We start from the raw sequence: 15,101 nt of genomic DNA, 5'->3' as shown, positions 1-15,101 counted from the left end.
GCCGGCTCCTTCTCTTTCACATTTATTCTCGCATGTCACCGACTATGGTAGCTTATTGGCGGTTGTGTCCTCCTGCTGCTCTTCAGGTGGCGGCTTCGTCTCCTGGCCTCGCCGGCCACATACTGATAGGAAAGAAGCACAAAAATGCACGTGTCCTTGGCATTAAGCAAATAAAACGGCCTTAATGAGATGAGCTACACTTAACCAGAAACTTAATCAAAAAACATACGATACGGCACCTATCATAGTAGGCAATCAAAGAACCAATTGGGAGGCAGTGTCTTCAACACCAGCTCAATTAAGAAATGCCAAAGAACTCTGAGATAAGATGATATGTACCAAATTATCCCCTTCCTTTTATTTCCAGAAATACCTAAGACACACGAAATTCCACGATGCTGCTTCCCTCGCCGCTTAATTACATGTGCGGTATGTGAATCACTTTTTTTCCACACCATACTATGATAAGCATAATCTCTCAATCAGTTTCCATGCGAAAGCGTTATATCCTTTGTTACGCGAAAATATACCGTTATTGTCCGCGGCGTGACCGAATGATGGTACCGAAAATGGCCGGCGTGAGTGCGTAAAACCCTATGAAAAATACTCGAATTGACGTCAAATTTCTCAGAGAGGTTCCTATAAAGATATAACATTAATGCCTTGAGAAGAATATTTCGTAAATTTCGGTGGGGGTCGGAACCGAACAAGGGCCTCTGCGATCCGAGCCGAACACGCTTCCCCAATGCCACGGCGGAGAAGTTGCGCGTGTCACGCCGAAGCCAAAACGTGCGGCCTATAGAGCGTGCGTCGTTGGGCACGAGACTTCGCAGCCAAGCGTAAGAGGTCGCGCCAGTTCATGAGTGTATAAACAAAAATGAGTGTATGAAACAAAAAGCATAATTATCTTCTTGAATGCCGCTGAGCCGTCTTCAGAGCACGAACTCCTCGCGGGCAAGCGAGCGCGTTGATACACTTTACACGTTTTTACTTGGCCTTATCGAGCAGTAGTTAAAACGCAGGCCAGAGCTGGCGCGGGCAAGGAGCGGGCGATAGAAAAAAACATTTCCCCAAAGTGACTATAATGCTTTCGTATTCCCACACGCAAGCAGTCTTTAGTGTCCTTGTCGAATTTTTTCTTAATGTTCTTTTTTCTGAAAGGTCAAGTTATGTTTACGTCAGCCCGTTGAAACAGACGTTCGAACATGCGCGTTGATCTCACGGTAGCTTTAGGTAAGATAAAAGCGTGTATAGTGAAAGAGGAATTAGCAAAAAATAAAACAAAGACAAATAAATGTGCAACAAAGTGAACAAGCCATTTTCTTGAATGCGTCATGCTTTTTCAGTTCTACCAGCAGTGCTATAGATAATAACAGAGGAAGTTCACAACAAGTGTTATAACGTTACCTTCGTAGCATTGGTTCAAAGCAAAACATGGCTAACACTTATTGTTGATAAAAACCTGATTGTGACGTTGTGCCTGACTTCAAGTTCATGAAGTCGGGCGTGCTCCAGAGCTCAGTATTTGGGCAAGCGCGGATTGTAATCTACACAAACGCTATTCTCATTGGTGTAAATTCCGTCATACGTCACTTGTCAACTACTCGGTTCTTAAAGGACGGTTAAAGAGCATAAGGGCTGCAGTGAGCTAAAAAATGTTGCAGAAGATGCGCTAATGGTGTTTTGATTGGCAGACGAGCAACAATGTAAAGAAACAAAAGTTAATGCGGTTTACTACCCGAAATAAATTCGTTTCGCACATTTATGCTGTAAATAATGGGGAAAGTGAACCAGTTGAGTCAGTTCAACATTCAGTTTCAATTTAGGTACTGGTCTGGCGTGCAACAAACTTATAACTGTCTTTTATAGGTAGTCAGTAGTACTACTGCTTTTGTCTGATGCACACTTCACCAAGCTAGCAAGGACACAAAACTTCTTGCCTGCAATTCAAATGTGGCATATATGCTATTCGTCTGGTATTTGGAGCTTTCATGCCTCTTGCCTCACGAAGAGAATCAAAGCACTTCAAAACAACAACATTAGGTTGATCGGATTGAATTTTTATTATTTAGGTATATCTTATATAAAAACCAGCTTCACCTTGCGTCACTAGACAGAAGAAGGGTGAAGGGTTTCAGAATAGCATTATTTCACAATATATACCCGAACGGAACTCCTTATAAGGGAATAATAATAAAAGCAGTGCCTGCACTTTTCCGTGCATCAACCACTTTTACCCAGTACACCAACCTTTCGCCGCGACGGATGTACTCCGTTTTTCGTAACATGACGTGGCCAATCAGGAGTGAACTCAGTTGCCGAGATTAGTGGCTCACGTAGCAAATAAAATTTCGGATGCATTGAGCCAATTTCTTTCACTGACTAAAAAAAAAGCAGCTAACATAAACACAACATTATTCCTCATTGTTCTCACGCCTGTGAATTAGAATGTAATTTTTTAGTTGGCATCACATTTTCGTTAGCTTGATTTCTATTCCTTTCTTCAAGGCATTGTTTTATACTCCTCTATTGCATCTTCCAGTGCAAGCGCTGTCTTCTATATTTCTACCATATTAAATGAGGAAGTCTTGCCTGCGTCGCCCCCCATGTGATGCCTGATGGGCGTATAGGGCAAATGACGAAAACGCTAATTTCTGCTGAAATACCGATGGATTCGTGCCCAAAGTTAATTCTCAGTGAACAAATTCTCGTAAGCGTTCGACATACACCACTTGCAGTAGATGTACAATTGCTCTGCCACGCTTGTAGGCTTGGGAGTGCATAAAACCATGGCGGAAATACCGCGCAAAGCACAACCTCTGCTTCAAAGCCCGAACGCTGAGTCACCTGTTTAGCGTGATAATAAATCATACCACTCCGAACTAATTTCAATCTGAAGGCTCACTCCAACGCGTGAATTCTTCCTCGGATGTACGTCAGCCTCAAGTTTAGCAGGAGGACATACTAATGAGTGGTAAGAACTAATTGTTTGACATTTCGTAAACGACGCTGCCTTGTCAGAAATGAAGAGAGAAAGGTCGTGCTTTCGAGCGCATCCTTGTTACTCTGACCTTCTGTTTCTCCTTTGTCGCTCATACACTAGGCTGCCCTGCGCATGGACTTTTACAATGTGTAACTAAGCACGGATGCTTACAGAAGCTTTTGAACTTATTCAGTAATTTGTGCTCTCCCAGGGTCACTTGAAGCAAACTTTAGTTTTTTTTTATGTGCGCGGAAATCGACGCGATATGTAAGCAAGTCACAGAAGAAAACAAGCTTGCTGTTGTCACCACCTCTAACGTGCTGTAAAAGACGAACTTGCGTTCCCGCTAAAGAATAACTTACATTCTCACGCCGCTACCACATGAACGCGGTCGAATAGATACGCATATTTTATACCTTGAGGCTTTCTCTTTTTGTTAAGCCAAGCTATCACGTGTTTTGCATGTTCTTGAAAACCACCCATTTGATACCGTCTCCAATACCCTTTTTTCATTGTTTACATATTGGAAATTACAACAAATTGAAAGCTTGTTAATTACTTTTAATGAACTTATTCGATATCCGCGGCAAAGGATTACTGCCTGGATCCTCGACAGCACTTTCAACCATAAGTAGTTCTTATTCGAATGGAACATGTCGAGTTCCTTTAAAGTTTCCTGCATCGAACTGGGACACCGTGTTTATGATGTACCGTATATCAAGCACGAGAAAATACACTGGCTGACAGTAAAAGATAAACGAATGACATCAAGACAGATTTCTACAACTCTAATTATATATCTGGCATTTGGTAAACTTCGTCGGTGTCACTTGGGGATAAGAAACAGTACAGTATTTCCTGTAGTCAGGTAAGTGTATACGTCCTCGTGAAATGCGATGAAGCTGTTCATCGCATTTAAATAATTAACTAACATTAACACATTTAAATAATTAACTAACATAAATAATTAACTAACATTGTTAATAGAACAAGATTAAAAATAACCAATAACATTGGAGGAAGTGCTGCCTTATTATCAATGGCTTTTGAGTGGCTGTGCCTACCCTAACAAGAAAAGACTTGGAAGCACTAGAATTATGCCGTGTTCAAACATATCTTCTGCTTGAAGATATATATATATATAGGAAGTCGAGGTCTCGGAGCCGAAGGCTTACCACCATGTGTGAAACACCGCCATATACGTTTCAGAGTCGAGCGTGACCAAGGATATGGACGCGTGCAACTTAGTTGTATGCGCATTTCAAGGTATATATATGTCAGTGATGTTACACATGACGGTTTGTATCTTATTTGAGTATGATTCTCAACTGTTACCTAAACAGTAAAATAGAAACATTAAAAACTTTTCTGTCACTTTAACTAATTTGAAATTACAACTTTTGGGACATGATGACTAATGCGTAACCATCACCCGACTGTATTGCTACGGTAAAACTTTGGTAAATTATATTCCAAGGAAAGTTATGCCATTTCAACATACCATATGACAGTGTGCACTGGAAAACACAGTAAAAAACTCACAATTCTAATTACGACGTTTAGATAAATTACTGATCAACAGGAGAAACCAAAGGATGCAAGGCAGCGGAGAAGCCCAACGTGTTAACCTGCAGCAGGGAACTGCTTGACATCCTTCATTTCTTCTGAAGTGAGACCTTGATTTTGTATTTACAATTGTGTTTGTGTGTATTTACAGTGTGTTTATTTACACACACACACACGCTCACACATGCACGCACGTACGCACGATCAATTGATGAAGGTTTTCTCCCACTATTCTCAATCTTCGATTCCTGATTCGCCTTCTTGATCTCTTGGTTTCCTACGAACACTACTTTCAATCCTATCTTCTTTCTGAATTTCTAGCTTCCTCAGGAACCATGGGTTGGACTGGTGAGGCGTATCAAATAATATGTATTTCATATAATATATCAGCCATGTGCTGCTGACAACAGTAATTCCTACAGGTCTTGCAACACCCCTTTCAAGTTCTTGGTCATGGCCGGCTAGCACAGCTGCAAAAACGAAATGCACCTTTAAGACACCAGTGATCTTTCGAAAACTACCTGGTTTGAGAGAGGGCGTACCAAAGTTTAGATGTATGCTTTTTCAACACAAATAAACTTCTACGCATTCACGCAGCTGCTGCGAAAATCATAAAAGAAAACTGTCAGAACTAAATCACCAATAAGTATTGCAACATATCTTACGTACAAAATAGAAGCTCGGTACAAATTTGAAAAAAGAAAAACAGCGAGGGGGATATATTTCTCAAAATTTGTTGGAAACAACAGCAATACAAAGGGCCATTAACTACACCAACCTTACTGAGCCCATAACGCTTTATGAACATACATAAGTGAAAATACCAAAAGAAGGTTTTCAAGGCTTTAGATGAGGCGAGACAATATTCAGACGAGACGGCGAATATATGTTGACAATAGATATGCTCAGAGGAGAGGCGATTATGATGATATTGAGATGACGATGGGATTTTTCGGACAATATAAGCAAAAAATTCAGCACCTCGTCATTACCTGCTTAGAAGCACACTATCAACGTACATGAAACAGACCGTGCAAAAATGTACCATTGCCACTTCCTACTTACCTCGCTGTACTGTTTTAAATATCAGAATATCAATCAATCCTCAGGCCTGCTAAGACTCCCTAACCTGCTTGACACTCGGTATGCAAAATAACCCTGCAAACAACAATGGCAAGCCCCACGGTGTAAACTGCGAGTGTGGTCAAGTAAACTCGTGTTCGTACGTTTCATGCATCAAACGAAAAAAAATATGTTGCAGTTTCATAAGAAAGGCCAATCATTTGTAGGGGTAGAAATTTTGTTGGGTACAAGATAAAATGCGGTTCGTAATTTTATTGGTGGTCCAAATTGCAGTAAATATTTGCTTACTTGCTAGATTAACATGCATGGTGTAACGCACTCACAGGCAACACCGAACAGATCTCACTCGTTCCCGCGACCATTCGCTATCACAGCGCTGGAGAGATAAAGAACAGCGCCTTGTGGAAGCGAACGCCTTGTGCTTACTGTCATTTCGATCTTCTCCAAAACTTGAGATTGCACGACATCCAACAATACGCGCGCGGGAAGGCAGTGCACTTAAAGCGACCAGCCATGCCGACTTGGCCTACTTTTGCCCCAGCGCAAGTCAACTTCAACTGGTATGGCAGCGGGATGTGTATGTCCTCAGCTTTGCAGACAGCTCTGCACAGCCGCAGCGTAACTAGAGGAAGAGATGGGCACTCACGTGTCCCCTTGGCGCATGTAAAATCACGTTATCGCGCGATTACATGTCGCCCCATTGCATGCACTTGATCACGTGACTTCAAATATCGGGGGTGCGGGAGGACAGCATGCATGCCGCCACCTTCCTTTTCGGCTCACCCTCGTTACATTTCGTTCGCAGTGACAGCATGCGGCACTCGGGGCACGGTTTCATTCGACATTACTTTTTAAGGTACACCGCCATACCGTCGCGACGGTGAAATTTGCTTTAGCTTTCCCTATATTTGCTATAGCGTAAAAAGGTCATTATAAGCCTCAAGGCAATGGAGAACAGTTTTTTTCAGAGGCATACAAGAGCTTTGGATTTTCGCAGTCGAAAATGCAGATATGTGCAAAATATAAGGCAGTGCCACAAGCATTCGTGGCCACTTGGAAAGCGTACTGTTGGATACCGTCCCTTTTGCTGGTATCACTAAAATTCCCCGACCACATCCGATCACGGTCGCATTCCGATTATCGTGCGCCGGGGCGCGTCTACCAAGTTACTGGACCCGTCAGACAGGTTGGCGAGCCCACCTCATGCGCGGAACGTCGCGCTATTGTCTCCCCCAATCCTTGACTCTTCCCGAAAGTGCAACGGGAGGCTGAGATGGTTCCAGGTAGCTGATCTTGATGTCGAGCAAAGTCATTTTGCGGCTCTGGAAAGTCAACCCTCGGGAAATGGAGCCCTTGGAGCGTCCCCATAGGCCGAATGTGACAAAACTTGCACGAGCGCCTACTAGTGGAGGAAAATAATGACAACTGAGCTGGCTCGACGATAGGCTGAAATTGACGTCATCCCGGGAGACCGATGACGTTAAAAGCGAGAGACAGGGAGGAGAGTTTTTTCGTTCTTCTCGCCATGGGCCGCAGCGTCCGATTTGCTGTCGGCCGTCGATGACTTTGTGACTGTTCATCACTTTGTCTTGTTACTGTAAATAACGCAACTAAACCTTCAGATCTCCAAATCCTCCTCAACGTCGGCCGACTTCCGCAATAAACGGCAAGATCTAGCAGTACACTGGACGAGCTGTCACACCACCAGCGAACAGAAGGCAGCAAACGCTGTTCAGCTTCCCTGCGAAGAGTGTCAGCAGTAATTTGCAGCTGCAGTCTCTGTAGCCTCTGTTCGTAGAGTTCAATGGGTGTCCCGAAGCGCAGATCGATTCACAGCTGCCCCAGCTAGAAGCGATGACCTACGCTGCCGTAAGCAGCGGTCAAATACCACTCCCTCCACGCCCCCAGGAACAGCTTCGTGACACTACACTTACGTCGCGAGTTGCTACGCTAGGCGTATGCCCATTGGCTATCGTGACATCTCCAGAAACACAGACGCACAGCGCTCCCGACTACCATCTTCACCACTATCATCTTGAAAGAGCGGGCCATGGCGACCGCCGACGCCCATCCCACGAGGTGGCACTACGAGATACTGCCATCAAGACGCCGTCCCCACAGCAAGGCGAGTGAGTACGTGACATCTTTTCCGACCATGCTTCAACTGAGTGATGACATTGACGGCCTTAATATTGGTCATCGCCAGGCCACTACTTGTCTCCGTAGCTCCAAGCCGCTAACCCTACAGCAAGAATAGAACTGGCAGAACTTTCGAAGTTGATCAACAAACACAAGACACCTGACATAAGGAAGTATAATACGGATAGAATTGAGCATGCTCTCAGGAACGGAGGAAGCCTAAAAGCAGTGAAGAAGAAACTAGGAATTGGCAAGAATCAGATGTATGCGTTAAGAGACAAAGCTGGCAATATCATTACTAATATGGATGAGATAGTTCAAGTGGTTGAGGAGTTCTATAGAGATTTATACAGTACCAGTGACACCCACCACGATAATGGAAGATAGAATTGTCTAGAGGAATTCGAAATCCCACAGGTAACGCCGGAAGAAGTAAAGAAAGCCTTGGGAGCTATTCAAAGGGGAATAGCTGCTGGGGAGGATCAGGTAACAGCAGATTTGTTAAAGGATGGTGGCCAGATTGTTCTAGAGAAACTAGCCACCCCGTATACGCAATGCCTCATGACCTCGAGCGTACCGGAAACTTGGAAGAACGCTAACATATTGCTGATCCATAAGGAAGGGGACGCCAAAGACATGAAAAATTATAGACCGATCAGCTTACTGTCCGTTACCTACAATCTATTTACTAAGGTAATCGCGAATAGAATAAGGAATACCTTAGACTTCTGTCAACCAAAGGACCAGGCAGGATTCCGTAAAGGCTACTCAACAATACACCATATTCACAGTATCAATCAGGTGATAGAGAAATGTGCGGAATATAACCAACCGTTATATATAGCTTTCATTGATTACGAGAAAGCGTTTGATTCAGTCGAAACCTCAGGAGTCATGGGGGCATTACGGAATCGGGGTGTACACGAGCCGTATGTAAAAATACTGAAAGATATCTATAGCGGCTCCACAGCCACCATAGTCCTTCATAAAGAAAGCAACAAAATCCCAATAAAGAAAGTGGTCAGGCAGGGAGATACGATCTCTCCAATGATACTCACAGTGCGTTTACAGGAGGTAGTCAGAGACCTGGGTTGGGAAGAATTGGGGATAAAAGTTAATGGAGAATACCTTAGTAACTTGCGATTCGCCCATGATATTGCCTTGCTTAGTAGCTCAGTGGACCAATTGCAATGCATGCTCACTGACCTGGAGAGGCAAAGCAGAAGAGTGGGTCTAAAATTATGTTTAACAGTGTCGGAAAAGAACAGCAATTTACAATAGGTAGTGAGGCACTGGAAGTGGTAAGGGAATACATCTACTTAGGGCAGGTAGTCACGGCGGATCCGGATCATCAGACGGAAATAAAAGGAAGACGAAGAATGGGCTGGGGTGCGTTTGGCAGGTATTCTCAGATCATGAACAGCAGGTTGCCATTATCCCTCAAGAGAAAAGTGTATAATAGCTGTGTCCCTACCAGTACTCACGTAGGGGGCAGAAACCTGGAGGCTTACGAAAAGGGTTCTACTTAAATTGAGGACGACGCAACGAGCTATGGAAAGAAGAATGATGGGTGTAACATTAAGGGATAAGAAAAGAGCAGTTTGGGTGAGGGAATAAATGCGAGTTAATGACATCTTAGGTGAAATCAAGAAAAGGAAATGGGCATGGGCAGGACATGTAATGAGGAGGGAAGATAACCGATGGTCATTAAGAGCTACGGAGTGCATTCCAAGGAAAGGGAAGCGTAGCAGGGGGTGGCAGAAAGTTAGGTGGGCGGATGAGATTAAGAAGTTTGCAGGGACTACATGGCCACAATTAGCACATGACCGAGGTTGTTGGAGAAGTATGGGAGAGGCCTTTGCCCTGCAGTGGGCGTAACCAGGCTGATGATGATGATGATGATGATGATGATGATGATGATGATGATGATGACAGTCAACAGCTGGAAGGCGCATCTCTACGACGTAGCGATGGCACTCCGCCATCCAAACGGTGTCTCGAAAGAAAAAACGTGCAATTTACAGAAGGCCTGACTAAGCGGCGCAAAAACAGGGGCATTGTGCGACGCAGCCACAAATCGATGTCACGACCTAGCATCAGTGCAGCTCCAGGAACTACAGAACATTACATGGTTTTCAACAGACACGATGTACAACCCTGTGGACATAAGAAACGACAACTCCATCATCATTGGATCTGTCTCCTCCTTGTTGTGGAGGAACAATGAACATCAGTTCGAACTATATTCCTAAACAGTAATTGAGAAAGCAAATAATAAGACTCCCAGTCCACAGAATCAAGAGCGACATACAGTCAACCGTGCACGCCGACCGTCCGTCCTAACCGATGCCGCCGGTAAGTGACCCTAGAAGTCGGCGCCTCGTGAAAGGTGCGTAACATTTCCTGTTCGACCGTGAATTTATCTTAAAGGGAATCGCTCAGTTGCATGGAAAGGAAGCGAAGAAATTGGAGTCAGCTTCATGCAAAAAATATAAACACATCAACAAATACATACACATACCCTACACGGAAGAAATTACGGTGATCGTTGACGCATTTGTCTTCAAAGATTCTGCCCTACCTACCAGGACGCTTCAATTTCTACATGAAGTTTAAAATTCCCTTCCAACAATACAAATACTTCGCGTTGTAATCAAAGATTAGACTAAGTCCAGTTGCTAAACAAGTCACGTCGCTGGGCTACTTTGTGCATGATTTTTTACCATAATTGTGGCCAAGAGCTCGACGGTCCATGTTGGTTCTGCCGTTCGATGTCTTTTGGTATGCCCCATCGCATCTAAAAAGCAGGGGCAAATCATCGAATATTAACCGAAGAATGCACAGTCAGATCTTTACAGCAGTCTTCCCAATGACCTCTTACTTGGTATCCTGGGGTTGATGTAACAAGACAAATGTGCCTATTTGCTGATAGTAACAATATACATAGATGATGAAATATCACTTCTACTCATTTGATTTTTGCCCATTATAACTGATGCCGATCCGTATACTTTGGAAAGAAAATTTTGAGCTTAAAGGTCATGACCTTGTGTCACGACTCAGCGTCGATGCGTTAGCTCCTCCTGAGTAGGGGCATAAGGGGGTGGAGTCTGGTGCCTGGCTTTCGCCTATTGCCGTCGTGAACGAGTCAAAGGCCTGATGAAATCAAGCAAAGGCAGTAATTTAATGTGATTGCTCAGCAACAAAAGAAACTGGCGTTATTAAATAGTGGATATGAATATGTTAGACTGATACAGTAAAGTGACAATTCCAAACAACAGGTGCAAGAACGTTAAAGAATTATTATGTGCGATCGCAACATGAACAATGAACATCAGTTCAAACTATATTTCTAAACAGTAATTGAGAAAGCAAATAATAAGAGTCGCAGTCTACAGAATCAAAAGCGACATAGAGTCAACCGGGCGCGCCGACCGTCCGTCCTAACTGATGCGGCCGGTAAGTGACCATAGAAGTCGGTGCCTCGATGTCGGCGGCTGGCTTCCACGGCGGCTGGCGGTGTTCGGTGTCGGGGCGTGATGTCGGCTGCTTATTTGCCCAGGAGTGGCTTGGCGTTCGTTTATCATCCCCGCAGAAGACTGTTGAAGTGTCGCATCGGCGCACTTTTATAAACCTCTCGAGGCACCAGCGTTCACCTCTTACCGTCTAGACATGGATCACACACGCGCACACTGGTTCTCGCCGTAGTTCGGGCCCCACTGGTGGTTACCTTCACCGGCAGTCAACTTAATCACGCACAAAACACTAGCTCCGGACGAAGACGGCTTCACCTAGGCCGGGCGTGCTTCCACCTTGCTTCAGACACTGCTAGCGGTCACCTTCACTGGCAAGCAATTTAATAGCACACAAAACAACAGCCATGGACGTCCCAGCCTCAGGTAGTCCAGATGTGTACCCACCATGGTTTTGGCTCTACCAGCGGTAACCTCCTCCGGCGAACAAATTAATCACACACAATACAGCAGTCACAAACGCACATAGCTCAACGTGCTCCGGGTGTACCCAAGATCACGTTCCCCACTGTTTGCGAAACGGTGCGGCACGTAGGCTTGCGGCCCACTCTTAAGGAAGCGATGCTTAATAGGCTTGCATACATAGGATGCAGTGGCGTAGAATTGATGAAATATCAGGACTTTTGTGACACTGCCCGCCACTTCTAGAATATTATATTATAATTGTCGTCACACGACAAAGGTTGCTTGGAGTCAACACAGAACTCACATCTATTGATGGTTACGCATTCAAGTCTATGGTTGCCCAATATCTGTTTTACAATCTACTCAGATAATCCGCTCCCACATTTCATTTTCCCTTTATGTGTTTTATGGTGCACTGGTACTCTTGGAGTAAGAAACGCCATCGAATGACTCTATTGTTCAGTTTCCGTGCCTGTTTCGAGTAGCTTAGAGCTTGATGGTCTGTCTGGACGACAAATGGGGCCCCATAGAGATACTCCGACAATATTCGTATACCCCACACGAGCGCTAGACATTCCTTTCAATTGTGCTATAGGCTTTCTCTCTAGGCAGCAGCTTTCTGCTGGCATAGGCTATAGGGTGAAGTGTTCCGCCGTGGTCTTGCATTAATACTGCTCCAAGACTCGTGTCTCGGAGACGTCTGTGCGTAGCACGAATGGCCTACTGAAACTGGATGCCGCAAAATGGGAGCACTGCAGATCTTGTTCTTCAGTTCTTGGAATGCCTTCTCATGTATCTGTGTCCAATTTACTACGTTTCTTTCGCCATTTTTGGTCTTGCCACGTTGCGCTGGTTACGAGCACGTTGCCGTAGTAGTGCTCCACGTCTGGTACTCCTTCCATGGCTCGACGCATCAATTTGGCGAAAACGGTAGGTGTGGTCTTTATACCGAAGGGCATGAGACTAAATTGCTACAGTCCCGCTGTTGTGGAAAATGCTGTGTTGGGCTTCGTGTCCTCCGACAGAGAAATTTGCCACTATCGTTTCGTAAATGCCACCTTCGAGAAAAATTTCTTGTCTCCGACTGTGGTGAAAACAGCGTCAGCCCTAGGCATGGGTTCTGCATCTGCTACTAATACGTCATTCAAGTGGCGGAACTCTATGCATAGAAGGTTTGTGTGGTCCGGCTTCCTCACCAACAACACTGGCGAATTGTAAGGCGATTATGATTTTTCGTTTATTCCGAGCATTTCCATTTCCTTTACGTATTTTTCTATATCTTCTCGAGTAGCAAACGGCATCGGATATTGCTTGACATTTACTGGGGCCTCGGTCGTGGTTTCTAGGTGGCATACGGTCCAGTCTGTCTTCCCTGGGACATTGGAGAAAATGGGTGCTCTCCTTTTCATTTCAGCTAGAAGTTCTTGTCGCAGTGTCTCAGTCAGGCGGGGCGGGAGCTTCACGTCATTGAAGGTCTCATTTTCCATAAATTCTGGCACTGGGATGCTTTTCAATTCTTCTTCTGTCACGCTAAATATTGCGTTACTCTGTTTAGACGGTTGGGTACCGTCTCTGTCCTCGCATTTTTTTTGACCGGTTGGCATGAAAAACTTTCGGTCCTTCCGCTGTATCGATGTACAGTCGACATCACCTTTCCTTTCTTTTACTTCGAAAGGACCCTTCCACCGCAGAAGCAGCTTGTTTTTTTTTTGGTCGATAGCAGGACTAGGACTTTGTCTCCCGCCTGAAACCATCTCTGCTTTGCTTGGCGGTTGTACAGCTTCGCGCATCGAGCGCCGGCCCTCTCAAGCTCTTCGTGTGCCAATCGACACGTTTCATCTAAACGGTTGCGAAGGTCGATCATGTGTTGGCATCTGGTCTTTGCTTCTTCATCAAGGGCGTGGTTCGTCCAAACCTCCTTTAGAATGGTTAGGGGCCCTATGATGTGGCGACCATACAGGAGCTCAACGGGAGAAAATCCAAGGCTTGCTTGAGGTACCTGCCTGTAGGCTAATAGCAAAGGGGCCAGGTAGCGGTCTTATTGTCTCGGCTTCTCTGCAAACATTCATGTGAACATAAGCTTACTGCTGCTGATGATGATGATGACTTATTCATGCTTTCTTTATTGAATCGTGATTATTCTGCCGTTGTCATGCAGTCGTCGTTATTGCCTCGTCGTTACACAGACGCTATCATGCAGCCGCCGTCATACCGCCGTGGTCACGCCACCGTGGTCGTTTCATCGTCGTTAATTCAGCTTCTTCATCCGGTTGTCGTCATACTATTGTCGACACGCAATCGTAGTCATACGCTCGTCGTTATCTCATGGTCCTAATGTGACTGTGGTTACCCTGCTGTCGTCACACCATTGCTTTATTTCGATAATCGTCATCTCATTGTCGTCTAGTCGTCATCGTTCTATCGCCTTTGTCATTCCAACATATTGTTGCGTGGCGAAGACAAGCACGAGTGTTGTTTGTGCAAGGCGAATACTGAAGACACCAGCTTACACTAGAACATGGCGGCCGAAGCGCCCGAGCAACAACACTTCTTCGTTATCGTCTCTTGTTTGCACATTCTTTTCTGTATCACGACACTGCGCCGCCGGAGTTGGAGCGCTGACCCCGCGGAAGCGACTGGCCCGGCAAAAGCACGCACGGAGAGCTTTAGACAGGACAGACATGAACGCCATCAGTTGTTCGCTGTATAGACGACGGGCCGGCACTTCGGGAACAATCGCGTACGTCACATCGCAAAGCTGCCGCTGAATTCGGTAGGGGCCTGAATACCGCGACAGAAGTTTTTGCAATAGGCCCACACGACGAGATGGTGATCACAGGAGCACGAGGGAGCCAGGTAAATACTACACGTCCCTATGGTGTGTATTCTAATGGGACTTCTGGGAAGCTTGGGAATCAGTTAGGCGAGCGCAGGTGATCAAACCGGCCTGTGCTGCCATAGAAATCGCATCGTGGGCATAAGCAGTGAACGACTGTGTGACTTGTGGAAGTACAGTGTCCATGGGCAAAACGGAATCATGTCCAAACAGTACATAAAACAGTGAGTAACCTGCAGTGCCATGGCGGGATGAATTGTACGCGAAGGTGACATATGGAAGAGTGTCGTTGCAGCCCTGGTGGTCTGGAGAAACCTAGATAGCTAGCATGTCGATAAGAGTTCTGTTCAGTCGCTCTCTGAGATAATTAATCTGTGGATAGTAAGCAGTCGCTATTTAATGCCCAATAGAGCATAGGCGGAGGACATCATCAATGACCTTTGACAAGAAGTAACGTCCGCGATCCGTGAGGAGCAGACGTGGAGTACCGTGGTGCAGGATGACGTGTTGTAGAAGGAAATCCGCGACGTCAGTGGCACGACTTGTAGCCAGAGCT

The 15,101-nt window shown here is 45.3% G+C and overlaps 1 protein-coding gene across 1 annotated transcript in view; it reads left to right on the top strand.

The window, feature by feature from the left end:
- Positions 1-367: 367 nt before the first annotated feature.
- LOC142587061 (lipase member I-like) overlaps positions 368-15,101 on the top strand; it is an 82,667-nt gene continuing 67,933 nt past the window's right edge. Inside the window, exon 1 of the mRNA XM_075697946.1 lies at positions 368-429. Coding sequence (XP_075554061.1) covers positions 396-429 — 34 coding nt within the window. The 5' untranslated portion in view covers positions 368-395. The remainder of the gene's footprint in view (positions 430-15,101) is intronic.

Source organism: Dermacentor variabilis, chromosome 7, assembly GCF_050947875.1.
Source record: "Dermacentor variabilis isolate Ectoservices chromosome 7, ASM5094787v1, whole genome shotgun sequence".
Classification (NCBI taxonomy): Eukaryota; Metazoa; Arthropoda; class Arachnida; order Ixodida; family Ixodidae; genus Dermacentor; species Dermacentor variabilis.
The sequence above is the reverse complement of the archived record's forward strand: the minus strand, read 5'-3'. Positions and strand labels throughout refer to the sequence as shown.